Genomic DNA, 25,208 nt, shown 5'->3' on the forward strand with positions numbered 1-25,208 from the left:
TAAATAGAGTCTAGCTAGGTTATATATTACTATCTTAACTATTACTACTACTACTATACGTAGTAATATATATTATTCTCTTATAGGCTAGTAGTTAGTCTTTAAAGAAATTATATTATTATTAAACTACTCTTTCTCTCTATAATACGCTAAAATTATAGATAATACTAGTTATACTTCTCTTTTTATTAATTCTTCTTATACCTACGCATATAAATATAAAACTATACCTCTTTCTTAACTAGTAACGCTAGAGCTTACTAATAGCTCTAAAGTAGCTAGAGTTACCTATATAGTATAGGTAACTATTTAGTTTAGTAACTACTTTAAAGACGTACTTATGTATATTATAAAGCTATCTAGAGTATATATAATTCTAGGTACTCTTTAGTTCTAAACTTATAAGCTTATTATTAACTAGAAAGACATATCTATAACGCTAAGCTCTAAGCACTACCTTAGTAGCTATATTTATAACTATAGACTAGTTTACACTTAAAGTAGCTACTACTAAAAGACTTTACTACTTATTATACTAGACTTCTACTAAAAAGTAGTATACTACCTAAAAGTACTTTCTTTTATAAATATTGCCTTTATCTTAAGTTACGCTATAGCTACTACTATTTATTAGAACTAAGATATTAGCCTTACATTATATAAAGAGGTCTACTATTTAGCTAAGCTAATAGATAATAAATAGAGAGATATAATACACCTACGTACTATAGAAGTAAAAGTACTTTCTAAAGACTATAATAAGTTCTAGAATAAAATAGAGAAACTATATATATCTAAAGATAATATTATTAAGTAGCTCTCTAAAGTTCTATATTCTCTTTATTATAGCTTTAACTTAAAGAAAGTAGATAAGATACTACTCTATTAAGGTAAGCTTAACTATAAAATAGAGATTAAGTCTAATAAGTTAGGCTAGCTATTTAGGCTATTGTTATAGTGCTTATAACCTATATTATATAATAAAGCTTAAGCGGTAAAGCTCTATATAGATAATATAATAAAGAAGAGATATATTAAATATTCTATGTCTATATAGGCTACGCCTCTATTAGTTATACGTAAGTCTAGTAGTAGTATTTATATTTACGTTAACTATTATAGACTTAACGCCTATACTATTAAGAACTAGAATACTTCTCTACTTATACGTAATATATTAGTAAAGCTAGCAAAGTTATAATACTTCTCTAAGATTAACGTTATTATAGCGTTTAATAAGATTTGTATCTAGAATATCTATAAATATCTATTAGTGTTTATAACGCTATATAGGTTATATTAATACACTATAATACTCTTTAGCATATATAATAGCCTAGGTACCTTCTAAGTCTATATTAATAATATATTATATAAGTTTCTTAATAAATTCTATATAGTATACCTAGATAATGTTATTATTTTTAGTAAGACACTAGAGTAATATAAGAATTATCTTATTTAAGTAGTTAGCTACCTAGCTAATACTAGGCTCTCTATAGATATTTTTAAGTTAGAGTTTATAAAGATAGAGGTTAAGTTTCTAGACTTTATTATTACTAGAGATAGTATTAAGATAGACCTAGAGAAAGTTGCTACTATCTAGAACTAGAAGCTTCTATAGTTACTTAAAAATATATAAGCTTTTCTTAGCTTTATAAACTTTTATAAACGCTTTATATATAGGTTCTTAGATATTACTAAAGCTCTAATCTATCTTACTTATAGAAACTTAAAGTCTTTTACTATAACTAAGAAAGCTAAGAAGTCTTTTATTACTTTTAAAAAAGCTTTCTATAGTAATATTATTCTTATATACTTTAACTCTAATTTTAAATATATTATTAAAATAGACGCGTCTAACTACGTCTATATAGTAGTACTTTTATAAGTATAGACTAATAGTTTAGTAAGATCTATTACCTACTTATCTAAAAAAATAATACTTATAAAGTATAACTATAAGATTTATAATAAGAAGCTTTTAGCTATTATTTACGCGTTTAAAGAATAGTAACCTAAGCTTACTAGCGTTTCTAAGCACGTTAACGTTTTTATAGATTACTATAGCCTTAAATACTTTTATATAAAGTATAATTTTAACTATAGATAAGCCTACTAGACTAAGTTTATAGAAGAGTTTAACTTTTATATTACTTACTAACCTAGTAAGTAAGAAACTAAACTAGATAGTCTTACCTATTAGACTAGCGACCTACCTAATAAGGTTACTAATAACTAAGTCTAGCACTAATACTAGATAATTCTAGATAAGAAATAATAGACTATAGGCTACTATTCTATCTAGAGTAGTAGCTATGCTACTATTTAACTTACTAGACTCTATCTAGATAATAATAACTATAACCTTAGCTCTATACTTACTCTTATCTAGAAGATAAGTAAGAGCGTATTAGTACTAGCTACTATAAGCCTTGTTAGCCTTGCTAGGTTCTCTCTTAAAGAGATACTAGACCTCTATAATAATATTACTAATACTAATATACGCTTTCTAGACAAAGTTATCTATAAACTATATCTTAGTAACTCTAGGTTATAAGACGTTAAGGCTGCTCTTACTACTAATAACTAATATATTTCTTACTACTTTATTACTAAGAGTATATAAATAGAGCTTACTAACCTAGAGGTTAGTAATAATAGTAAACTATTTATTAGTAATAGAAGGCTAGTTACGCTCTTTAGTAAGCGCCTATATATAAGAATTATATAGCACTTTTATAATAGCCTACCTAGTAGCTATAAAGGCTATACTACTACCTACTAATAAGTTAGTTAGTAGTATTACTAGTAAGGTATAACTAACTCTATTACCTAGTTTATAAATAACTACCTAATATACTAATAGTCTAAAGTTAATTAGACTACTAAATATAGGCTGCTCTACCTATTATCTATTTCTATATACTACTAGAATAATATCTCTATTAACTTTATTACACTATTACCTATTTTGCGCTAGTATAGCTATGTCTATTAATATGTTATAGTAGTAGTTAACTACTTATCTAAAATAAAGAAGTTTATTACTATAGAGAATATAAAAGTCTCTATAGTAGTAGATAAGTTTATAGAATATATCTAGAAAGAAGAAGAATACCTACGCACTATTATATTAGACTATAGACATTAGTTTATATTCTACTTCTAGTCTTAACTCTATAATTATATTAGTATCTAGCTAAAGCTATCTATAGTATATTATCTAGAGACTAATAGTTAGACTAAAAACGCTAACGCTAACTTAAAGTAGTACTTACGCGCCTACGTTAACTACTTATAAAATAACTAGGTATAGCTTCTACCTCTAGCTAAATTTAAAGCTAATTTAGCTATAAGCGCTACTATAGGCTTATTTCTGTTTCTTACTATAAAGAGACGCTAGCTCTAATTAGAACTAGAGCCTATATACTAGTTACGCTCTCTTAATTATATAAATTTTTCTATTACTTAATAATAATATAACGCTAACGCTCTTACTAACTATATTAATACTACGCGCACCTTTCTATAATAATAGATACTATAGGCGTAGAAGAAGATAAAGGCGTTTATAGATATAAATTAGTTACTAGCTCTACGCTTTGCGCTAGGTAAGTAGATAATACTAAACGCCTACTATATCTATATAGAATAGCTAGTTAAATTACTTAACTATAAGAATATAGAACTATATTAAATTACTTAAGTTATTAATAATATAGCTTATAAACTAGATCTTTCTACCTTACTTAAGGCTATATTTCTAGCGTTCTACTTATAGCTTCTTTAGCTCTATAATAATAACGCTCTTCTTAGATAACTATAACTTAGAGACGCTACTTTACTAGAGGTCTATCTTACTAATAATAGTGTTACTAAGTATATTATATTTTAGGTTATTAATTCTTGCGTACATTATAATATAGTTAACCTCTATACTAGTAACTATAGTCTACTCTAATATAAAGTTATATAAGTAAGTAATAATTAATCTAACTCTTAGTAACTATATTTTAATATATGTAGATCTAAGAAATTAGTGTAGAACTTCTATACTTATAACTTAGGTAAGCCTAGACTATATAATATATTCTATAACTATAATAATAATAGAGAGCTTACTATTACTCTACTCTAGCTACTAGACTTTATATACTTAGAAAGAACTAGCTAGTTATTTAAAGACTTACTTAGCTATAATACTTCTATAGCCTACTAGGCTAATTATAATATATATCTTTACCTAACTTTAACCTCTGTAGCTGTTAGTAGTTATAAGATAGTTTATACTATAGACTACTTTACTTACTACTTATTAGCTTTAGCTAGTATAGCGTTCTTTATAGTACTCTAGTAGGCTACTAGATTGCTAAATATACTAGATATTAACGTTAATATTACTACTAGCGTGTTAGAATAGAAGTAACCTTTAATCTCTTTAGACCTTTTTATTAAGAGAGACCTCTATTTCTATATACTTACTATTACTACTTAGTTAGAACTTTAAGCGCTTTAGAGAGAGAATATATAATAGTTCTAGGCCTTACGCTTTATTAAGCTAACGTTAGCCTAACGCCTTTACTATATATATATTTCTGCTAAGCTCTATAAGAGCTTTTTACTATAATAACTTTATTATTCTATATATATCTATTATCTAATCTTTTATAAGACTCTTATAGTATATATAAAAAAGTAAACTAAATTTTTAAGCGTATATTTTAGTTTTACTAAAGTACTTTTATAAAAGATAAGTATTTACTTATAGTTTTAGTAGTTATTATAGTATTTACTTTATTTTATTAGCTAGTAATAATAAGCTAAAAAAAAGCTTACTTTATAGTTTTTACTAGTATATAGCTAAATAGTAAATATAATAGTAGTAATTAAAAATTTAAAAAAGATAAATATAGTAGCTTATAGTAGTATATTTAAAATAGTATAAAATAAAATAAAAAAAGTAGTAATTAAACTTTTTTAAGTATAAAATAAAGCTATATCTCTACTAGTAAGTATTAGTAAAATTTATACTTAACTAATAAGTAGTAGGTTATATAATTTATATAAACTATAGAAAGGTTAAGCTTTAAGCAACTCTAGTAAAAGGACTCTAGTTAGAAAGATGTTATTGCACGAACAACAACACTTTTGACGTCATCCTGAGAGGTCGCATTGTTGGAAGCACACCAGCCGGACTAGGTTGGAGCAGGTAGACGTCTGCGCGATGTTCGTCGCCGCAGCGTGCAGGTGGTGCAGGGTCTGAAGGAACGCGTCTGGAAGCCCGGACGAAACACGGTTGACGCTCGGGCCCTCTTGCTTTGACATCTACCCCTGCGTCCTCTATCTCACGCTCGATGTCATCTCCCCTCGCATCTCATCTTATGTATACGACATTCTCGCAGCTCTTCATGCTCGGTAAAACTCACAACACCACGCATAGCCACCGGCAATGACGACGTCGATCACTCAGCCTGTGTCCAGTCGGAAGAACTAAAGCCGAGCTGCACCAATGGGGAAGAGCAGTTGCGAAGCCGGTCCGACGACCCCAACTTGGTGCGGTGATTACCCCGGGTTTTCAATGTAAATACGGCGTCTTGAGCGATAGCGCACTTCCTGAGAGGGCTATGTGGGGTAATTGATGAACATGTTACAGTAGACAAGGTTCTCCAGAGATGACATGCGCCACTCGAAATAGCGCAATGCCCATTGCTGGTATAAATCCTCCGGGGCATCGTCGCTCGATTCACAAGCACGTTCATTGCATACGCCAGCCACCATGCGCTTCTCTTCAGCTATCGCGCTCGTCAGCTTATTGTCTCGGTCGGCCGTGGGAAGCCCACTCGCCAGCAACGAGCTTACCAGTCGGGCTACAACGTTCAACAATCCAGTCTTGTGGCAAGACTATCCCGATCTCGACGTCTTCCGGATAGGCGATGTTTTCTACTACTCCTCCTCGACTTTCGCCTTTTCGCCAGGAGCTCCGGTCCTAAAGTCTTACGACCTCGTTAATTGGACACCAGTCACTCATAGCGTACCAAGACTTAACTTCGGCTCGATATACGACCTCGATAACACAGCAGGCCATGCTTACGTCAAGGGCATCTGGGCCAGCTCACTGAGATACCGCGAATCGTCCGACAAGTTCATCTGGATTGGCTGTGTTCAATCCACGGGCAAGTCGTACATCTGGACTGCCGACGGGACCAATGCAGCCGCCAACAATGGCGAAGTGTCGAGCTGGAATTGGACTGCCGCGGGCTCATTCCCCAAGTGCTATTACGACAACGGGATCTTTATTGACGATGATGACACCATGTACATCGTGTACGACAAGTACCAGCTCAAGGTTGCCCAATTGAACGCCGACGGCACAGCGGAAGTCAGGAGTCAACAAGTCTATGAAGATCCAAATGGCCTATACCTGGAAGGTTCGCGCATGTACAAGATCAACGGCACATACTACATCTTTGCTACCAAGCCGGCCGATGACGAGTGGGTGTTGAAGTCAAAGAGTCCCTGGGGCCCATATGAGGCGCGAATCCTCGTCGACAGCATTGCAGGACCTTTGCCCAACGCAGGCAACAGCCACCAAGGCGGCGTAGTCGATACCAAAGACGGGAAGTGGTATTACGTTGCATTTATGGACTCATACCCTGGCGGACGCATTCCTGTCGCTGCACCTTTGAAGTGGACGGCGGATGGATGGCCGGAAGTTGAGAAAGTGAATGGTGAATGGGGCAAGACATACCCTATGCCAGTCACAACCGCTAAGACCGTCCCCCCACCCACCGGCTTGGACGAATTCACTGGAACAGCTTTGAGCGCGGAATGGGAATTCAACCACAACCCTGATACCAGCAAGTGGAGCCTAGTAGGCGGGGCTGGTGGCATCAAGTTACAGACTGCTTCTGTTACAAACGACCTCTACGCGGCGCGCAATACGCTGACACATCGTATCCTGGGTCCGAAGTCATCCGGAACCTTCAAGATCGACATCAGCAAAATGGCCGCTGGCGACCGTGCTGGCGCTGTACTTTTCCGTGACACCGGAGCATACATCGGCATACATAAGGAAGGCTCTGCGGCGAAGTTGGTAATGGTCAACGGCTTGGAATTGAACGAAGATCGAACGACGAAGTCTACCGGTACTGTCGCTGCCACGGGGCCTAGTATTGCTGCCGGCACAACCGATCTGTGGTTCCGCGTTCAGTCAGATATCACGCCAGCTTTCTCCAACACCAATGCGGTGCGACAAACAACCTTCTGGTACAGCACTGATGGCACCAAGTTCGTACAGCTTGGTCCTGCGTACAATATGGCGAATACATGGCAGTTCTTCACGGGATACCGATTCGGTGTGTTCAACTTTGCGACAAGCAAGCTGGGTGGGGAGGTCCTGGTCAAGAACTTCGAGTTGAAGTTAGTATAGATGCAATATGTACTATTACGATAAGGTGACGTTATCGATGTTACAGTCAGCCTGCTTCACAAAAATCTACAAACAGCATCACCGTCGCATCGTCGTCTGCAATCTGAGGACGTATTCATCGGTGAAGTTACGGACCGGAGATAAGAAGATAAGACACATTTTCTGATATCGTCACCGCAACATCCGCTGCTGTATCTCCACATACCACGGCACGTGCAAACAGCGTTTGTACGTCTGCAGCCAAACAGCACTCGGTACTCACAGTTACCCCAATATATTGACGCGTCACATTCATAGATCTCCAGAGTTATTCCCATGCTACCCGTGACTCCAGACTATCACAGTAGCACGCAATCACGCAATAACAGACAGTCGGCCCTGCTTGCATATAAGCTCTGGCATCATCACTCTCCATCACCTAGGTCGAGGATACTCGCCATTTATAACTCATACCGGTGACTCAGAGACTGCATCACTTTCTACACTCTTTCATATATCTCCAAGGTCAAGATGGGCAACACGTACCACCATCATAGCGAAGAAAAGAAGCCTTTGAAGTGGTTTGCTTCGCCTTTGGTCGAAGACCATGTCAAAGACGACGGCGAGAAGGAACATCAAAGCCCAGCCATAACCCGAGAGAATACACAGTCGGTCCTCGATAGCGAGTTTCACGATCCTAATGCCGAAGCTGGACTTCAGCTCGAGGTCGAGGTGTGCACGCAGGAGCTGCGTGACATGCCATCTTTCAAGCGCCATGCCGAAGCCACGAATCAAGAGTTGTTCTTCGATCTCTGTAAGCATCCAGATCTTTCTACAAGTTGAATGCTTCTTGCTAACGACACCATCATTCAGTTTTCGTCGCCAACTTGACCACGTTCACTTCGTTGAAGGAGATCAACGACAGTGCCTCCCTGCGCGCCTACGTCGGGTTCTTCGCCTTGCTCTGGCTCACCTGGTACTCGAACTCGCTCTATGACGTTCGCTTCACTGCCGATTGCATCTTTGAGCGAATTGCCAAAGCCCTCCACTTCGGTGTTATGGTCGGATTCGCTGTCGTCGGTCCCGCCTGGGAACCTGGAAAACCTACAAGCTCACTACAGAAGTACCAAGTGCTTTCATTCATCCTTATGGTGTCTCGCCTGGTACTCGCGGCCCAGTATAGCGTCACTTTGTTCTTCGTGCGCAAACACAAAAAGACTGTCCTGCCGCTATCGCTCGTTATCGGCTCGACGCTTATCGCGGCCCTGATGTACGGAAGCATTACTGGTGCTCTACCCAAGGAGACCTGCAACCTGGAATTAGGTGTCTGTAAACAGTTCACGACTAAAGTACATTACGCATGGTACATTATCAGCGCCGCCGAAATCGTCATCACTGTTGGCATCTCGTGCTACTGGCGCGTCATCTCATTCAAGGGTACCCACATCGTGCAGCGCATGTCGCTACTTACCTTGATCATCCTGGGAGAGGGCATCATCGTTGTCTGCAAGGCAATATCGAAGATCGTCAAAAACGGGTCTCAGTTCGACACTCAGCTGACCGGTCAGATCGTATCTTCTGTGTTGATAATCTGTAAGCCACCAATTACAGGTCTGACTCAAGCATTGCGCTAATACCCTTAGATCTTCTTTACATGCTATACTTCGATCGCATGCACGAAGAACACTTCGGTACGATCAAGCAGCAAGTCTGGGCTTCACTCCACTTCTTCCTCCACATCATGCTCGTCCTCGTCCTCCAGGGCGTCTCTTACCTCATCATGTGGGTTGTGGCCCTCATTCGAATGGACCGTGTCGATGAGAAGTTCCGCGAAATTGAAGGACTCAGCTTGACTGGTGCCTATGCCAACGGCACCTTCTTCGCCGACGCGCTCCGTCGCAAGATCGACGTCTACCTGTGGAACACAATCCCCAAGGGCGTTGATGCGAGCAAAGCACTCGAGACCTGGAACAGCACTCTGATCGTCCTGGCGCAGAGCTTCGATAATCACCTGACGGACGAGCAGAACTTGACAGCTGTGGACATGATCACCAAAAGCTTGAACACCGCAGAAAGCATGGCGATCCAGACCCTATTCGATAGCTTGTCCATCTCGGTACCAAAGACTGCACCGAAGACGGTAGAAGAGCCTAAGAGAAAGTTCTTCGATAAGGCCGCGCTCCTCCAGAAGTACGAAACGCGCTTCGAGCTTGTATTCGACTACGTTTTCTTATCCGTAAGTTAAGTCCCGCTCCTTCTCTCTTGCTCTTTACTGACACACACTAGGCTGGTCTCGCACTTACTTTCATGGCCATCATTGCCTTCGTCTCCCTGCCACCCGTAAAGCGCCATCTACGTCAATACGTGCGCCTTCTCACCATAGTTCTCATCGGCTTCGCTGTCTGTCTCATATGTCTCATCAATACGAGCAAGCCGAGCCAGAAGCATTACATGGAGAGCAACTGGATGTTGCCAACTATTTGTTTGCTCTTCTTCTTTTGCGTTTTGGTTAGCCATCTGAGGCCTCCAGCTCGGTGGAGAGGAATTGGAGGACACCACAAGTGGCACGGGGCTTAGTGACTCTTCTAGATGCCTTTACGATACAAAAGATATCTGGAAAGACTGGGTGGAAGGAGATTTAAGATGAACTGAGCTTGCAGAACTGAATTGCGGACGTTACTTGGGTCTTTACAAAGACTTGGTCTAGATCTACATCCAACGAAGCTTTTGCAATTACATGGGGCTGCCTACAGCGGTTGCCGAAATACACATTATGCTTTTGAGATCTTGATCTCCAACCAGTACTATGACACGAAAACATTGTCAACTCTATCGGGTCGAGCTTTCAGTCACACTCCCGTACGCCCATTAATCCCACCCTTGCCCCCTTCCAATGGTCGGCCTTGCAGTCCTTTCGTTGACCTCATCATTTAGGTCTCGAATCCCCAGAATTTCGAATGTCCTGCGCACAAGCGCAACAAGCTCTCGTCCTCGACATGTGTAGAAGCGCCATCGCAGCCTCCTCCATTTTGCGCCTCTCAGTGATCCTCTCAATACCGTCATCGATCAAGTCAATTTGACGCAGTATATCCCGACCAACGGCGTCCTTGTTCTGATGTCACATCAACCAGGTTGCTCGACGCCATATAGCGCAAACAGACTCACCATGAGTTCGCGTCTCAAGCCAAATAGTGGTTCCGGAACAGTCGTTGACACGCCATTTTGAACGGCTTGTAGTCGTGCTTTTCGCGCTCCCAGTACTTCGAGCCAGCCTGTTCTTTTCCTGATCTCGATCTCGCGACTAAGGCGCTGGGCCTCGGATATTGGCGGGGTCGGTGGTGACTGGACCCTACGGGTGCGCTTGGGTACTGCAAGATAAACTGGGGTGGTCGAGGGAGCGGAAGAATTTGTGTTGGATTTGGCGTGGTAGTAGGGCAGTACTCGGTACTGGTATGCGGATGAAAGCTCATTTTCATGCAACATCGTGATGGCGAGAGTCAATTCTTGCATGCAACCCAGGATCAAAGCGCCAGCAACAGCCTTACGATTGTTGTGGACGCAGAGATTAGAACTTTATGTACATACAGGAAGGTGGTAGAGTCGCGACTTTCGTTTGCAGGCAGAGGAGCCCCTCCACGTAAGCCTTCCCTCTCACTGTAACTTCTCTCTCACCTGTAGCAACCTTGCGCTGTATCCATTCTGCCGCCTAAAATACGCGTCCCTTCGTCTGTTGCATCTTCGCCACATTGAAGTTCTTGATCAAGAAAACCCATACCAAACAAAGTCCCATGATCGCTGTACCCGCGATCAGCATTCGCTTCTGCGCAATACCATATGCTTCTTCAATCGCCAACCTCGTCGCACTACCCTTTGCATAACTCAATTGCTCATCTAAGCTACCATAAATGAGGTCAAAGTTCTCCATAGCCTCAGCTGGCAGTAGATCCATGAGTGCCTGAGGGAAGGAGTTTGTCCAGATCGCGCCGGAGATGGTAGATCCAACTGCGCCGCCTAGCCACCCGAAGATGTTGAGAAGTGCGAGAACAGAGGCGACGTGTTGGTGATCTGCGGCGGCCATAACAGCGATCTGCTCGCAAAGAATAATGATGGAACCACCAATCGCGATGAAGACTTGGCACATGACTAGGTAGCCTACACTGGTGTTCGGGTGACGGAAGTGGATCATGAGTCCTTGACCGAGGATGTAGATCGGTACGGCGATGAAAAGAAGCCAGCGGAAGTAGCCTGTCTTGCTGATGATGAGACCGACTGACAATAGTAGTACACCGGAAAGGACGTCAAATGTCGAAGCGACGTAACCTGCTTCTGCGATGGTGAGGTTGGTGACGACCTGCAAGAAGGAGGTGAAGTATGAGTTCCAGGCGTAGTATGAGATCTGGTATGTGAAAGATAGGAGACAAGCGCCAAGGACCGAGCGGCTGGTCAAAAGGTCGAAAGGCAAGAAAGGCTTTCCGGCTGTGAAGCGCTCGTGGAGGCCGAAAGCGATCAGTAGGACGAAGCCAATGACTAACATCGCGATGATGTACCCCGTAGACCATCCGTTGGGTGCTGAGTCGGCGAGAGTGAACGGGAGGAGGAATATGACGAGACCCGCGGCCAGCAGGAAGGCTCCCGGAACTATTGAGCTGTTAGCCTGCCTTCATCAAATTCTCCATAGTAGAAGACACTGACCATCAAACTCGCGGATATGGAAGCCGACGCTCTGCAAAAGGCTCCTGCCACTCGCCTCTCTTTCGAGGACGCCGTTCCTTCTCGCCTTCCGCAGGTTAAGCTTCAACAGCAAGAACAGTGGTGCGGCGACAAAGGGTAGAATAATAGCGAAAGTACCGAAACCCCAACGCCAGTTGATGTTGTTGTAGAAGCCCTCAGCCGCCTTTGGACCAGCAAATGCTGTGATAATGTATGGCGAAGACGTGAATGCGAAAGCCAGACCTCGGTGTTTCAGACTACTCGAATCCGCTGTGATGACGTCCACACAGTAAGTCATACCACCGAATCCAATAGTGTAGAAGACCTGCGCAGCACAGTACGTCGCTAGATTTGTAGATGCAGCCATTATGATCAAGCCAAGCGTAGCGAAGCACACCATTGTAGCGAAACCTTCGGCACGACCCCAGAGATCGAGCAGCTTGGCGGTTGGGATGTATACGGCTGCAGCCATGGAGTTCGAGACAATGGTAATGACGGTGATGAGGGAATGTTCTTCGAATCCGGACGTGACGTATGGTGTGAGGTTCGAGGTAATGGATGACTGGAACGCATTCGTGAGGTACAAGAGCCACATGCTTGGAGTTGTGTCAGTATCACCGTCGGCGTATAGTTAGAATCTCCAGCGACGTACCATAAGAATGCGCATGCTAGAGATGTCTTGGTCCACGCCAAAGTAACAGCTTCGACTTCCCTAACACCCTCCTGCGCAGAGACAGAAGGCATGTTAGCTTCCTCAACCTTGCGAATCGCATCTTCTTCGTCGATATCGACAACGTCAATGTTCTTCTGCCTCGTAGGCTCGGTGCCAGGCTGGACAGCAGCGATGTAATCCATAGTTGTAGGCGTGTCTCAACGATCTGATAATCTGTCTGGACGAACTGAACGCATCGCAATCTGCCTACCGCGCAGGGCACCAAAGCTCAAATACATTGCCGCAACTCTGGGTCCTGCTCGGCAGCAGCAGCTAAGCGTGATACTCGTGTGGGCCGACATACCCAAGCCAAAGCTTCTTCCGTTGGACGCCTTGAACTAGAGCTTATCCCGGAGCTTGACCACGACGTCGCAACAGCAAAACTGAACGGCGAACACGAGATGTTGGGTAAGGCCTTAGCCATGATGGGTGCGCATTGAAGGGGTACTAGCCCTTCGAAGCATGGTGTTGATGGGATAATCTTATCAGATGGGTCCTTTCGGCGGGTCCAGAGACGGCTTGAACCCCATCTTCGGCTCTTTTCCGGTGGTACGAGCTTTACACCCGCAAATGATCTGTTGAAGTCGACATTGCGGCTGACGGTCTCAAAAGGAAGTCGTGTTGTGGCTGGCGAAAATTTGCGCGTGGTTCGATGTTTGGGTGGAGAACATCCAATATGAGTTTGCTTGATCTTATCTTATCTTGATCTAGATCAGCTGCTAGGCGCGTGCGCGTCGCGTCCGACCTCGGCGCGCCTCATCACAGCTACTCACCCTTGCACTTCATTCAATCTCATCGTCTTCATCATGGTGTTACGTGTGATACATTGGTTCTACATGAAGATGCCCTTACGAACTTATGAGCCACAATATTTTAGCAGCTAGTGAGTGGGCAAGACGGCTCTAATAATCGCAATGCCCTCCTCTTCCGCATCTGACCAGACTTGCGCGGCTTCGACCCAATCCCGCTGTCTCAATGCAACTGCGCGCAGTGCAGCATGATGCCCCTCACGTTTACGAACTGTCAGGGCATCCACCCAAACCAGAGTGCGGTAATCAGGGTCTACAACTTCGATCGTCTCTAGGCCCAAGGGAAGCGAGTCGACCGAATCAACCCTATGACTCATTTGTACGCTGCATAGCGCTTCATTCGGGATGCGCAGCCGCTTCAGTTTGTCAAACTTGTAATGCCGCAGTGAAGTGGCGATGGACCGGGCCTGTGTGGATACGCTCTCATCCGTAAAGGGCACCTCGACATCAATAAACAACTCTTCAAGCGTTGGCGCTGCGTGTTTTAGAGCTTCGATGATGCTATCCCAACCTAGGTCGTCTCTATCCTCAAAGTCAAGATAAGAGTGCCGTTCAGGGTAGGAGAGAAATACTGATATCTTCCGAAGCGCTGGCAAGCCCTGCAAAAGAGCGTGGAGATACTCGCTTCTGATGCATCTCCTTCCATCGAGCATTTGAATCCCCAGCTCAAAATGTACAGAAGTGATGCTGGTAGAAATGACTGCGGGTACTGGGGCTGCGATAGGGTTCGCTCCCAAGTAAGTATCCCATTTTAACTCCAATGACGTTAGATTCGGCCCTCGAAAGAAATCAAAGTCCGTGATTTCTTCACAAGTTAGGTGCTGCAAACCAGCAAGACCACTAACAGCGTTGTCGCGAACCTGGTTGATTTGAGGACCGAACCAGTCCTGGACCGTTGTCTCTGTGATTCTGGGCGGTACCTTACCATGCTCATCCGGGCCAAATGGTTCTTGGTAGGTTTGCATGTCGAGTGTTTCCAGGTTGGGGAGCAGGCTGAGGATTAGACCCCCGAGTGACGGCTCGAAATAACATGCAGGCATGGTTTGTCCGTCGATCTTTCCGTCGATGGAAATCTCTTTCTCACCCTCAACTTGAGTGCAAAGCTTATAGTCGAAGCCCACTCGGCGCTTTATGTCATCTTTGAGCTCCCCCAGACCGCGCACGCATTGTTGATCTTGACATTCTGACTCATCGTTGTGCAGTCGCTTCGTGACTGGAAGGACGAGATGATGCACAAAATTCGCGAGTTTCCCGTTCTTGATCAACGCTCGCAGGAATTGCATAACGGCACCATGATGATTGAATCCGATGGGAAGGATAGGCGCATGGTAAAGAACCTCCTCTGCGACGGGTCGGTATTTCTTTGCAACACGTGCGAAACCTGCTAGAGTAGTCTGGTCAGCTTCATTGGAGGTAATCCTATGGAGTATGTTGAGTATCAGCTCATCCGGCAGGTCATCCAACTTAGCCATTTTGACGTAGTGCACTGCCTGCGGCAGGCTCGAGAGTGGTAAAGCGTGAGATTAGGATCAGTTCGACTGGTATTTCGTTAGGCCAGTATATGTAGCAGCAATATTGCTCGCCGTCTGTGTACGTGACCCATGCCTTGTTCATAAACGTTGTGAACTTCTGCTTTGGGTGCTGACAGAAGGAAAGCACTGTGCTAGATTAGCCGACGTGATGACGTTGAACTTTGAGGAAGAGATCAAAACAATGTCACTCAAGACATGAGGATACCTGAAGCTCGATCGTTACGATCGCTTAGATCAACAAAGTTTTCTCTACTTGAAGTCCTTCTCACTCAATGAATTCTCCATCTTCTGTATCCTCTCCCAAGTTTCACTCCACTTCTCCCATTCGCTATCAGGAAGCTTACCCTTGAGGGGCAGCCTTCCGCCCTCCATTGTGCCGAAACCGGTGACCCTCTTGACAGCCTCTTTGATGCCCACGATACCATACTTGCCGATGAACTCCTCCGCAGTACTAACGGTGTATTGCAACTCCTTCATCTTCTTGAGGTTCTCATCAGTGATCGGTCTTGTCTCCGCCAGCTTCATCAACGAGCAAACGGTTTTGGGGTATATGGCTGCGAGACCGTCGATGACACCTGCGGCATCGAAGATGACGATGGGACCGAGTTGTTGGCCGAGGCCAGAGTAGACGCGGAATTTGTTGTGGTCGATCTTGGGGTCCAGGGAGACTTGGTTGTGCCATGAGACGACGGCGTGCGACATCTTGCAACCGACGATGTTGGGGTGTTGGGCGAGGATGCGGTAGGTTTCGGGGGTGACCATGACGCCGTTGGTTACACCGGGGTAGTTGTAGCTGTCGCCTCGTTAGTACGATACATCAACTTCAAGTGCTTGAGACTCACATAAGTACGGGCAGTGGGCTCTTGTCCGCGACAATGGTATACCATTCTCTGATGCCTCCCTGGCTCGCCGCGGCTCCGAAGTAGCCCGGCGCAAGGACAAGTCCCCATTGCGCACCCGCTTTCTTGAAGTCTTCCAGCCACTCCAGCGTCTCATCCACGCTGTTGATCAATGTACCAGCCATAATTGGGTAGTCTTTGAAGCCTGCCTCTTCTAGCCCCTTCCGTACACCAGAGACAAGGTCGATGCGCTCCTGTCGCGACATGTGAATCGCTTCGCCCGTGGAGCCGAGCAGAACGAGACCGCGCACGCCATTTTTGGCAAGAAACACAGAGTGCTCGACTTGAGTCTGCACGTCGACAGCGGGTTGCAGCGATTTGGATTCGGATTGGGGTTTGAAGAAGGTCGGGACGGGGACGAAGACGCCGGTAGGGGGTGATGATGTCATCTTTGTGGCTCGTGCGTAGAATCGCTTTCTTGTCGCTTAGTGATGCGTTTCTTCTGCTTACTGGAGTCGGATGTGAAGCAACAGCTTTTACGCGCAGCGAGTCCCGCGAGTTTTATTGCAAGTCTTGATCAGCCGTTCCTCGGGTTGCTTTACTCCAGCTGCCGAAGCTATGCGCCCCGCGGTGGAGCCCTTCTGGCCCTTTTGACCCCGCGCCGCCGTTCGGCTTACCGCGAAGGGGACATGGCGGCGGCATTGTGCTGATTGGTCGAGGTGCAAATGATGTAGACGGAGATGGCTATTTCATATTCGACATGTAGATTATCCTCCGGATTCCGACTGTGACTTGTCATTGACAACCCGAAACAACAAAAGAGATAGTAGAGGAAAGCAGGGTCGTGAGCCATGGGAAAGATAGCCACCATCGAATACTTTCGCGTCCCACCGCGTTGGCTGTTTGTCAAGATTACCGATGCAGATGGAAACTTTGGTTGGGGCGAAGCATCACTAGAAGGTCACACACAGGCAGTCGAGGGATGTTTAGATGCCTGGGCTGAGCGCTACGTTGGCTTCGAAGCAGAGTATGACAATTCGTAGTTCACGAAGCGGCATCAACATTGACGACAAAACAGTGACATCGAGCACATATGGCAAATGTGCTGGCGCACCAGCTTCTATCGTGGTGGACCAGTCTTCATGAGCGCACAAGCTGGCATCGACATTGCACTCTGGGATCTCAAGGCTCGGAAACTCAATGTGCCAATCTACCAACTTCTCGGAGGCAAAGTACGCGACAAGCTCAAAGTGTACGCATGGATAGGCGGAGACAGACCAAATGACGTTAAGGAACAAGCGTAAGTATCTCGAATTAATGAGACTACAGCGCTACTAACCCGCTCATACAGTCTCGCCCGCAAAGCCCAAGGTTTCCACGCCGTAAAAATGAATGCAACAGAAGACATCGGCTGGCTCGACTCCCCCTCAGTCCTGCAATCCGCCGTCGACCGCCTCAAAACCGTCAAAGACCTCGGAATGGACGCCGGCATGGACTTCCACGGGCGCATCCACAAGCCCATGGCTAAGCAACTCGCTCGAGCCCTAGAACCACACCACCCACTCTTCATCGAAGAACCCTTACTCTCCGAACACATCACGGGTATCACATCTCTTCACAACCAGACTTCCATCCCAATAGCGCTAGGCGAGCGCCTCCATTCCCGCTGGGACGTGCGCCCCTTCCTCGAAGCCGGCTGCGTCGACATTCTCCAACCAGATATCTCGCACATAGGCGGTATATCAGAAATGCGCCGTATAGCCTCCGCCGCAGAAACCTACGACGTAGCCATCGCACCGCACTGCCCTTTGGGTCCCATCGCCCTCGCTGCATGTGTTCAGGTTGATTGCACGCTACCCAATTTCGCGATTCAAGAGATGAGTTTGGGTATACATTATAATGCTGGTAGTCAGGATCTCACGTCTTATACGAAGAATCCCGAGGTGTGGGATGTGAAGGACGGGTATATTGAGTTGATGAAGGGACCTGGGTTAGGGATTGAGGTTGATGAGGAGATGGTTAGACGCGAGAGTAGGGATGCGAAGGCTTGGGTTAGTCCGGGGTTTATTGGGCCTGGGGGTGAGGTCAGAGAGTGGTAGGGTGTTGAGGTCGACATCGCACTGGCAGTATGTGAACAGAGGCATCATGGGTAGGCCTGGAGGTTTGCAGCATACTTTTGCTTGATAGACAGAGACGTCATGGGTGAGCCTGGAGATATACGTATACGTCTGTATGAAGTTTGTAAAGCCCACTGGCGACGTGAGTACCTCCTCGCTATTCCATGCGTCTCCTACCCGCTCAATAATCCGAGGTGAAGACGAACACGAGAGGTAAAGTTTCCACCTTCACTTCTCCACTTTTTTCCTATTGTCGTCTCCAGCAGTCACCTCGACTTTTCAATCCACCACACAATAGAAAGATAGCTATTGTACCGCTCCTCCCAGCTTAGCAGCTCCCAGATGTCCAATATATAAAGAGCGATTTCCCCCGTCCCCTCTCTTCTTTCTCCAGCCAACACATTTCCAACACACACACATACATACCATCACATATCTTTGCCAAAATGGCATTCCTCTTCTTTCTTGCCGTCTTTACTCTCCTGGGGTGGCTCGCTTGCGAGCATGATGACTTCTGGGCTTCTCCCCCTTCCTCTTCTTCTTCTTCGGTCCCTGCGGCTGGTCCGCATACCGCCCCATCTTCGCCTTCCTCTTCGCTGCCGCGCCGAGAGCGTCGAGCTCTTGCGCGTGCTCGGTCCCGGTCTCCTCCTCCGGTCCCTGAGTGGGCTCGCCCTGGCTCCCTCCTGTCGCCGCCCCGACAGCAGCAGCAACAGCAGCAATACTTGCCCGCTGAGGGCAAATACGACACGTTCCTGGACGTGAGGTCCACCGAGGCCTCTGGCCAGATAGAAAGAGTTTGGGATCCGGTGTGTGGGTGGCGCTGGCGTGCGGTTCGTGGTGAGAGAATGGCTGCGAGTTTGGTTCCCCTTCCGAATTCGCCTCCCCCCTCGCCTTTTGTCGCTGCGGTTCCTCCTCCGGTCGTAGTTCTTCCTGCTCCTGTTCCCGCTCCGGTTCCTGTGGTTGTTTCGGCACCACCCGCCCCCATTGTCGCGCCGCCGCCGCCTCAGCGCACAGTCGCTGAAATCCTGGCCGGCATCCCGTCGAAGCCCGAAGGGCTCATCCACATCTTCCCGCTTCCGGCTCCAGCACCAGGACCACAGCTACAGCCTCTGTTTGGTGGGTTGTCGCTGGCGACACCTGCTAATCATGCTTCGGGCTCCCTGGGACTGGTACTGCCCGGCTTCACATCCTCGGTTTCGGCTCCTCTCCCTCCTCCTCGACACCCCTCTCCCCCAGCGGAGGCTGACCATAAGCCTCCGGCTGACGACAATTCCGGATTTGTCGCGCTGCCACCTTCCCTCTCTCTTCCAGCTGGGGCTGACCATAAGCCCCAGGCTGATGACATTCCTGGACCTGTCGCGCCCGCTCCTCTCCCCTCCTCTTCTTTTGCCTTCGGGCCTGGATTTGGTGCTGCTGCTCCGTCCTTCGGTGCTGGTTTCGGTGCTGGTTTTGCCGCGCCTGCGCCCGCTCCTTCCTTCGGTGGCGCCTTTGGTGCCGGTTTGGCCTTCGCGCCAATCTCGTCTTTCTCCTCTGGTCCCGCCTCCCGCCCCTCCTCGCGCCGTCGCGGTGCTGGCCGTGGCGGTAACGTCATCTACCAACTCCGCGAGGTCGCTGCCCCGGGCATCAAGGATGACGCCGACGACAACACCTCCAAGCAGGAGAAGCCTACCGACGCCGGGCTCAACAGCATCCCGCTGGTCATGGCAGCCGAATTCTGGATTGTGAGCTCGACCGGTCTGGAAAAGATCGCCGACTACATCTCCGGTTCTTCCCTCGCCTCTTTCGAGACGAATCTTCGTCTCAAAGAGAACGGACTTCGCGCGTTTGCTAACCTCCTGCGTTGGCAATGCAGATCTGGTCAGTCGCTGCCCCCTGGTGGGACAGTGGCTCTTCGTCAATGCATCTCCGTGCTGGAACGTGTGGATGGGTTGGTGACTGGGTTTGTCGCTGACAATGGGGGTCAGCAGCAGCTGTTCGTAGGGGGCGACTTCTACTTGTGGGCGCGGGCGTGGCGCTACCTGGAGAAGTACGGCTGGCAGGAGAACAAGGTTCAACTGCAGCGAGAACTGGACGCGGCGGTGTTTGGGCAGTTGGAGGAGTTGGTGAGGAAGCACCAAGCCCATTGGGTGAGGTTTCTGAAGCCGGCTCGCGCTCAGAATTGAGGCGGTGGGGTGCAGCTTTGTTTGCGAGCGCCGTTTGGTTGCTCTTTTTTTGTATGCTTGTTGTCGGCTGGTCCGCGATGGGTACTGCACTTCACGATTAGTAGATAGCTGAGAATGGTACTTTTTCTGCCTTCTCATATCATCTCCAAACCATGCTTGCCTCTGTTGAAGTGATTCATTATACCTACCCTTGATATCCTCGACTAGCCCTTTGACATCTCCCAGCCTGTAGGCCGCTGAAGCATAGCGCGACATTCCAAGATCCCCTCGTACTTTGCTTCAAATGTTCGCGTACACCTCTAGGCTATCCCAATCTACTCCTCATCAACATTTCCCTGGCTCAGGTGCCCGCTGAAGTGTTTGAACTTGATCGGCGCCGGCGACTCCCCCAAGAGACCAGAATGATGGACCGGCGGTGGTGGAAGATGGATGGGTCGAAGGCCACCAGGTAGCAAGGGCGTAGGCGGGATGACGATGTCGGGTCGAGCGGGCGAGCAGCCGGGGTAGTAGAGCCGAGTGTGGAATCAGCTATGGATCTGGTACTGTCGTTCCAAGATGCAGTCTCCTCCAGTACCACAGCTTCTGCACCTCCATCTACCCGGATCGAGGGCGCCATCATGTTCATGTTGCGATAAGCAGCGACGCTCTCTCCCATCGTCTCATCGACATATGCAGTCTGACTCCACAGCAGCGCTTGCCACGGCCACACGAAGCCCTCGTCTTCCCAAGGCCAGGTGTGCGTCTCTGTGTATTCCATCAAGGCGAACGCAGCGAATATCAGCATGCTCGCACACAGGAAGCCAATCTACAAGCCGTTAGTAATGTTATCTACGCAGCTTCCTTGACGTACATACCACGGCGTTGGTCAACTCTTGGGGTCTGGGGAAGTACACGGGCTGCTCATACTCTGCGATAGCAAACAGAGTACTGGCGACAAGTGCAACGAATGCATATCTGTATCTGGCTAGGGGCGCGATGATCCTGCGATATTCTTGGCGGATGTTTTCGGGGAGCAAGAAATCTACGACTCGCGTTCTGATGCGACGTAGGAAATTGAACGTAGTTGCGGTAGCGGTAGCGGGTACGGTTGTCGAATTGGTTGTTGGAGTGGCCATCGTTGCGGGTGCGGATGGAGAGGTGGCTGTGCGGGTCGATGTCGCGACTGCCTTGTTCGCGGTCAGTGAGATCATGCTACTCGAAAAGTCTGTGCGACGCGCTTCCCAATGCGAATTCCGGGGCGTGAAAGTAAGGAAAGCGCGCAACTGCCCTATTAGGTAAGGGAAACAAACAAAGAAGACTGCGCGCATAGCAAACGCACGTCCGCGCGTGGCAGCAAACACCTGGCGGAGAAATGACCTGTCGTCTCTAGAATAATCACCGGCGGAAGGGTGCATTAGCCCAAGATGACAACACCTGAACAACCCAGACAGGTCAGAATAAACAAGTCATCCCATGATACTCGCTATCGTAATCTTTGCAGCCGTTATCGAAGATATCAGGAATCTATTCAGGGTATATCATCAATCTACTGCCTAGTCTTCAAGCAATACTCACTCCTTCGGCTTGAAAACGCGATGTCTCGCCAAAAGTTGCGATATCATGAAATGCGAAACGTCCTCGTCGGCCCAATATGTCATGTGACTCGCTATACTCGCCAGCAGCGAGATATCAAAGGCCTGTTGCAATGTTAGAACCGTAAGCTACACATGGAGAGGATTTTGTCACTTACGCCTTCTTGTATACTGTAATCCACACGACCGTTACTGTTCAGCGCCCGGACTTTAGCTTCCTCCTTCTTAAGTTTGCGACTTCGTTCTTCGAGCTCCTGCCATTCGAGATCCTTCTCTACGTCTCGCTCGCCGTCTTCGCTTTGTTGGCTCGCTCTTCGCTTTTGGAAACCAGCAAAGAGTGTCTCAATGTCGCCTTCGATAAGCGTCGGAGGGTGTTCGCCATCTGTGCCCTCGGCAATGGTTTCTTGTCCGAGGCGGCGGCGACGCTCTTCGCTGATGAAGGCACTGGTAGGCTCGTTGAGTCCTGGAACGAGATTTACAGCGCTATTTGGGGCGGGCGCCGCGGCGGTGAGGGGTCGAGAGGTACGCTGTCCTTGTGTATTGCTGCCTGCGCCTGTCATCTCGGTTCCTGATATGCCGAGACTGCGGTTGAGTAGTCCACTGGCGATACCTAGCACATATGTTGTCAGCAGATAGCTCATAGTAACAAATATCTCAGGTAAACAGAGGCGATCTGAACTTACCAGATCCTAGAGAAGTCCAAAAGTCTGTCACACCCTGGCCAACGCGCTGGCCAATACCAGTAAAGCCTTGCGATGCAGGCGCACCGAAGATGCCCTTTTTGGTATAAGGTAGAGGCTGAGCCTTAAGGGCTGACATCGCTGGCGATATCAACGGCTCGATGCGATAACTGATCGGATCGGTCGGATGGAAGATGTTGAAGACTTGCTTACAGAGAGGCGAGGAAGTCGTGATGTCGAACGCATGCTCGTCTCCACCTTGTGAGAAGGGGTCATCAATCGAAGTCGCAGGAGTCTTTGGTGGAACAAATCCAGTGGTAGAATTCTGCGGTCGCCCAACGATGGTACGCCCCTTGAGCATCTGAAACAGGCCAATAGGCGATCCAAGAGCATAGAAATCCTCCACCTCAAAGTCCAGTTTCAGGCCTTCTTCGGTAGACCTTCGCTGTTTGGCCGATTGTGCGCTTGGTTTGGCTTTTGGGTCTTTTTGGATGCATAAAATATCGAACATGATGGCAGACCCGAGCGAGTGCCCGACTAAGCTCACTTTGCCTTTGAAAGACGGGTTGCGCTCCTTGAATAGGCGGTAGGTGCGGTTTAATTCATTAACGACGATGCGAGAGATATGGCCCTTGTAAGCGGGGCTTTGATACAGCAAGATGTCAAGCGCGAGATCAGTAAGGAAATTGCGAACAGCGGGAACGCCTGTGTTGTTAGTTATCGGGTCTAGCTCAGGACGGGATCACCCAACTCACCTTCAACGGTTATGTCCTCGAGGTTAGGATACTCTTCATCTTCGTGGTCGAGATCGCCTAGGTCGTGTTCTTTGCGGTTGTGCTTCAAGCTTTGCTTAGGGAAGTCCAATAAATGCCGCCAAATTATGGGGATGACTTGTATGCGGTTGTTCTTGGTCTCTGAGTCCGTTTCCGCATTCAGGGCTTGCAAATCGGGCGAAGCTGAGTAGACAGACTTGAGGGACTTGCGCAAAGTGTTGACGTCGTGAATGAAGTTGATAGACTCCATTCGCATTCCGAGACGTTGTCCAATGCCATGTGTTACTAAGAGCAGATGCTCAATATCACGATCTTGATCACTGCCATGCTGGGTTTTGTAGTCTTCACGCATCTCTTTCTCCTCACGCTTTCGCATCTCCTCTTCCTGTTGTTGCTCATATTCTGGTTTCGAGGATGTCATCAGTGACGAGACCTGTCGTTCGAGATTGCGCCTGCGCGTTTGGGAAGGCGACATGCTTCGCTCGTTTTCCGACGTTTCTCCGTCGGCGTCAGAGTCAGACTGCTTGCCGTGGTCTGAACCATATGCCAGGGCGGGTGTAGCCGGTCGGTCCTCCTGTTTTGCGCTTTGAGGGCCCTTCCCTGGGGTCGGTTGTTTCTTCTTTTCTTTGGGATCGGTGTACCCTCGGATGTACTTGTACCCAGCATAATGCGCTCCTCCAGCAAAGCGCTGATACAGGGTACTGCCCATGCGCGACCACATGTCATCGGTCAACATCCAGGCTGTGGTCTCGTCTTGATAGGTGACGGTGGAGTTCAGATGTGCGCCGAACAGTCGGTGTGTGCGCGGTAAGTCGGCGGGCGCATTGGAGGTGGTAGATGCATCGCCGGGGTTGGAATCGTTCGACTGTTTCGAAGCCTCTTTCTGTAGATTATCATACGACGACTTGGGCGTGACTGGGTTGGATGTCGAATCGCGATTCAGCCTGGCCAGCTCCTTGCGGTGGTCCTCACCAGCACTTGGGCCCATAGAGAGTGGCCGAGCGCGGGGTTGCGATACTGCTCGCTTCTCTTCCGGCTTCCCGAACTTCCATGGCTTGACTTTCAGGTAGCCTTCCTCGAGCTGCATGGCTAGACCTTCATCGACAGCCTCCCCATCCGGTGTGAACCACGTCCCTCGCTTCACATCGTATACAGGACCCAGCCAGTATGATGGCGCCAGCTCGCGTGTCTCGATCTCGACATCGAACAGGTAGTCTTCGTTGACGGGCACCTTTGTGGTTTTGGGAGGAGTCGCGCTCGCTTGGGTGGGCGTCGTGGGGCTGATGATGCCCTTTCGCAGTTCGTCGGCATCGGCTTCGTCGGCAGTCTTCTGGAAGGCGGCCTCGATGGCGCGAGAGTCGCTGGCGCCGAAAGGTATCCATTTCTTGGGTTTGGGAAGGGCCGTGTCTGGGGCCATGGCATGTTTGGAGAGTGGTTTGCGCTTGGGTGTCTGCCAAAGTCAGTGCCGCAACAGAAGGCAGGAGCGCTGCGGGGATGACGACAGCCCAAAGGTGTATATTGACTACTTACATCTATAGCATGAAACCACCTCACAGCCAGCGGAGGACAGTCCTTGGGGTACCGCTTGAGACTCAGCCTGTACCTCCGATCAATCACATGATCCCCTCCTTGCTGGGGAGCAAGTACTGCCGCAGCTCTTTCCTTCTCCTTCTCCTGCTCAGCCTTCTTCGCCTTGTCCGCACTCCCCTCGGCCTTGGATGTCGCCGGGGGCTTGGGGGTGCCGGCGCGTGAAGGCCATGGGGATAGATTGGAGAGAAAGCCCTGCTTGTTATCCGGGGCAGCCATTCTGTCGACTGGAGGGGCGTCGCCGCCAACGCGCAGCTTGCTCAGCCAGGACTTTGCGTGGTATCGTGAAGCTTGGAAGGGTGGAG

The 25,208-nt window shown here is 47.5% G+C and overlaps 9 protein-coding genes across 9 annotated transcripts; 4 read left to right on the top strand and 5 right to left on the bottom strand.

The window, feature by feature from the left end:
* Positions 1-5,779: 5,779 nt before the first annotated feature.
* J4E85_000220 (uncharacterized protein) lies at positions 5,780-7,432 on the top strand (the record flags this gene model as incomplete). The annotated part of the gene is made up of 1 exon (XM_051464513.1): positions 5,780-7,432. The coding sequence occupies one exon, from the start codon at positions 5,780-5,782 to the stop codon at positions 7,430-7,432; it is 1,653 nt and encodes a 550-aa protein (XP_051331034.1).
* Positions 7,433-7,942: 510 nt separating this feature from the next.
* On the top strand, positions 7,943-10,053 carry J4E85_000221 (uncharacterized protein; the record flags this gene model as incomplete). The annotated part of the gene is made up of 5 exons (XM_051464514.1): positions 7,943-8,225; positions 8,285-9,004; positions 9,055-9,647; positions 9,698-9,893; positions 10,001-10,053. 5 exons carry the CDS (start codon positions 7,943-7,945, stop codon positions 10,051-10,053), a joined length of 1,845 nt encoding a protein of 614 aa, XP_051331035.1.
* A 1,064-nt stretch (positions 10,054-11,117) lies between these two features.
* J4E85_000222 (uncharacterized protein) lies at positions 11,118-12,976 on the bottom strand (the record flags this gene model as incomplete). Its single annotated transcript, XM_051464515.1, has 3 exons — positions 11,118-12,049; positions 12,104-12,717; positions 12,774-12,976. The coding sequence occupies 3 exons, from the start codon at positions 12,974-12,976 to the stop codon at positions 11,118-11,120; spliced, it is 1,749 nt and encodes a 582-aa protein (XP_051331036.1).
* Positions 12,977-13,713: 737 nt separating this feature from the next.
* Positions 13,714-15,114, bottom strand: J4E85_000223 (uncharacterized protein; the record flags this gene model as incomplete). Its single annotated transcript, XM_051464516.1, has 1 exon — positions 13,714-15,114. One exon carries the CDS (start codon positions 15,112-15,114, stop codon positions 13,714-13,716), a length of 1,401 nt encoding a protein of 466 aa, XP_051331037.1.
* Positions 15,115-15,423: 309 nt separating this feature from the next.
* On the bottom strand, positions 15,424-16,462 carry J4E85_000224 (uncharacterized protein; the record flags this gene model as incomplete). Its single annotated transcript, XM_051464517.1, has 2 exons — positions 15,424-15,967; positions 16,017-16,462. The coding sequence occupies 2 exons, from the start codon at positions 16,460-16,462 to the stop codon at positions 15,424-15,426; spliced, it is 990 nt and encodes a 329-aa protein (XP_051331038.1).
* Positions 16,463-16,864: 402 nt separating this feature from the next.
* J4E85_000225 (uncharacterized protein) lies at positions 16,865-18,112 on the top strand (the record flags this gene model as incomplete). The annotated part of the gene is made up of 3 exons (XM_051464518.1): positions 16,865-17,040; positions 17,092-17,313; positions 17,365-18,112. The coding sequence occupies 3 exons, from the start codon at positions 16,865-16,867 to the stop codon at positions 18,110-18,112; spliced, it is 1,146 nt and encodes a 381-aa protein (XP_051331039.1).
* Positions 18,113-18,576: 464 nt separating this feature from the next.
* Positions 18,577-20,292, top strand: J4E85_000226 (uncharacterized protein; the record flags this gene model as incomplete). Its single annotated transcript, XM_051464519.1, has 1 exon — positions 18,577-20,292. One exon carries the CDS (start codon positions 18,577-18,579, stop codon positions 20,290-20,292), a length of 1,716 nt encoding a protein of 571 aa, XP_051331040.1.
* A 340-nt stretch (positions 20,293-20,632) lies between these two features.
* J4E85_000227 (uncharacterized protein) lies at positions 20,633-21,407 on the bottom strand (the record flags this gene model as incomplete). Its single annotated transcript, XM_051464520.1, has 2 exons — positions 20,633-21,097; positions 21,147-21,407. The coding sequence occupies 2 exons, from the start codon at positions 21,405-21,407 to the stop codon at positions 20,633-20,635; spliced, it is 726 nt and encodes a 241-aa protein (XP_051331041.1).
* A 435-nt stretch (positions 21,408-21,842) lies between these two features.
* On the bottom strand, positions 21,843-25,122 carry J4E85_000228 (uncharacterized protein; the record flags this gene model as incomplete). The annotated part of the gene is made up of 5 exons (XM_051464521.1): positions 21,843-21,968; positions 22,022-22,473; positions 22,547-23,248; positions 23,299-24,766; positions 24,847-25,122. 5 exons carry the CDS (start codon positions 25,120-25,122, stop codon positions 21,843-21,845), a joined length of 3,024 nt encoding a protein of 1,007 aa, XP_051331042.1.
* Positions 25,123-25,208: the final 86 nt, after the last annotated feature.

The sequence above is a fragment of the Alternaria conjuncta genome (assembly GCF_024043145.1).
Source record: "Alternaria conjuncta strain BMP 0040 chromosome Unknown scaffold_1, whole genome shotgun sequence".
NCBI lineage: Eukaryota > Fungi > Ascomycota > Dothideomycetes > Pleosporales > Pleosporaceae > Alternaria > Alternaria conjuncta.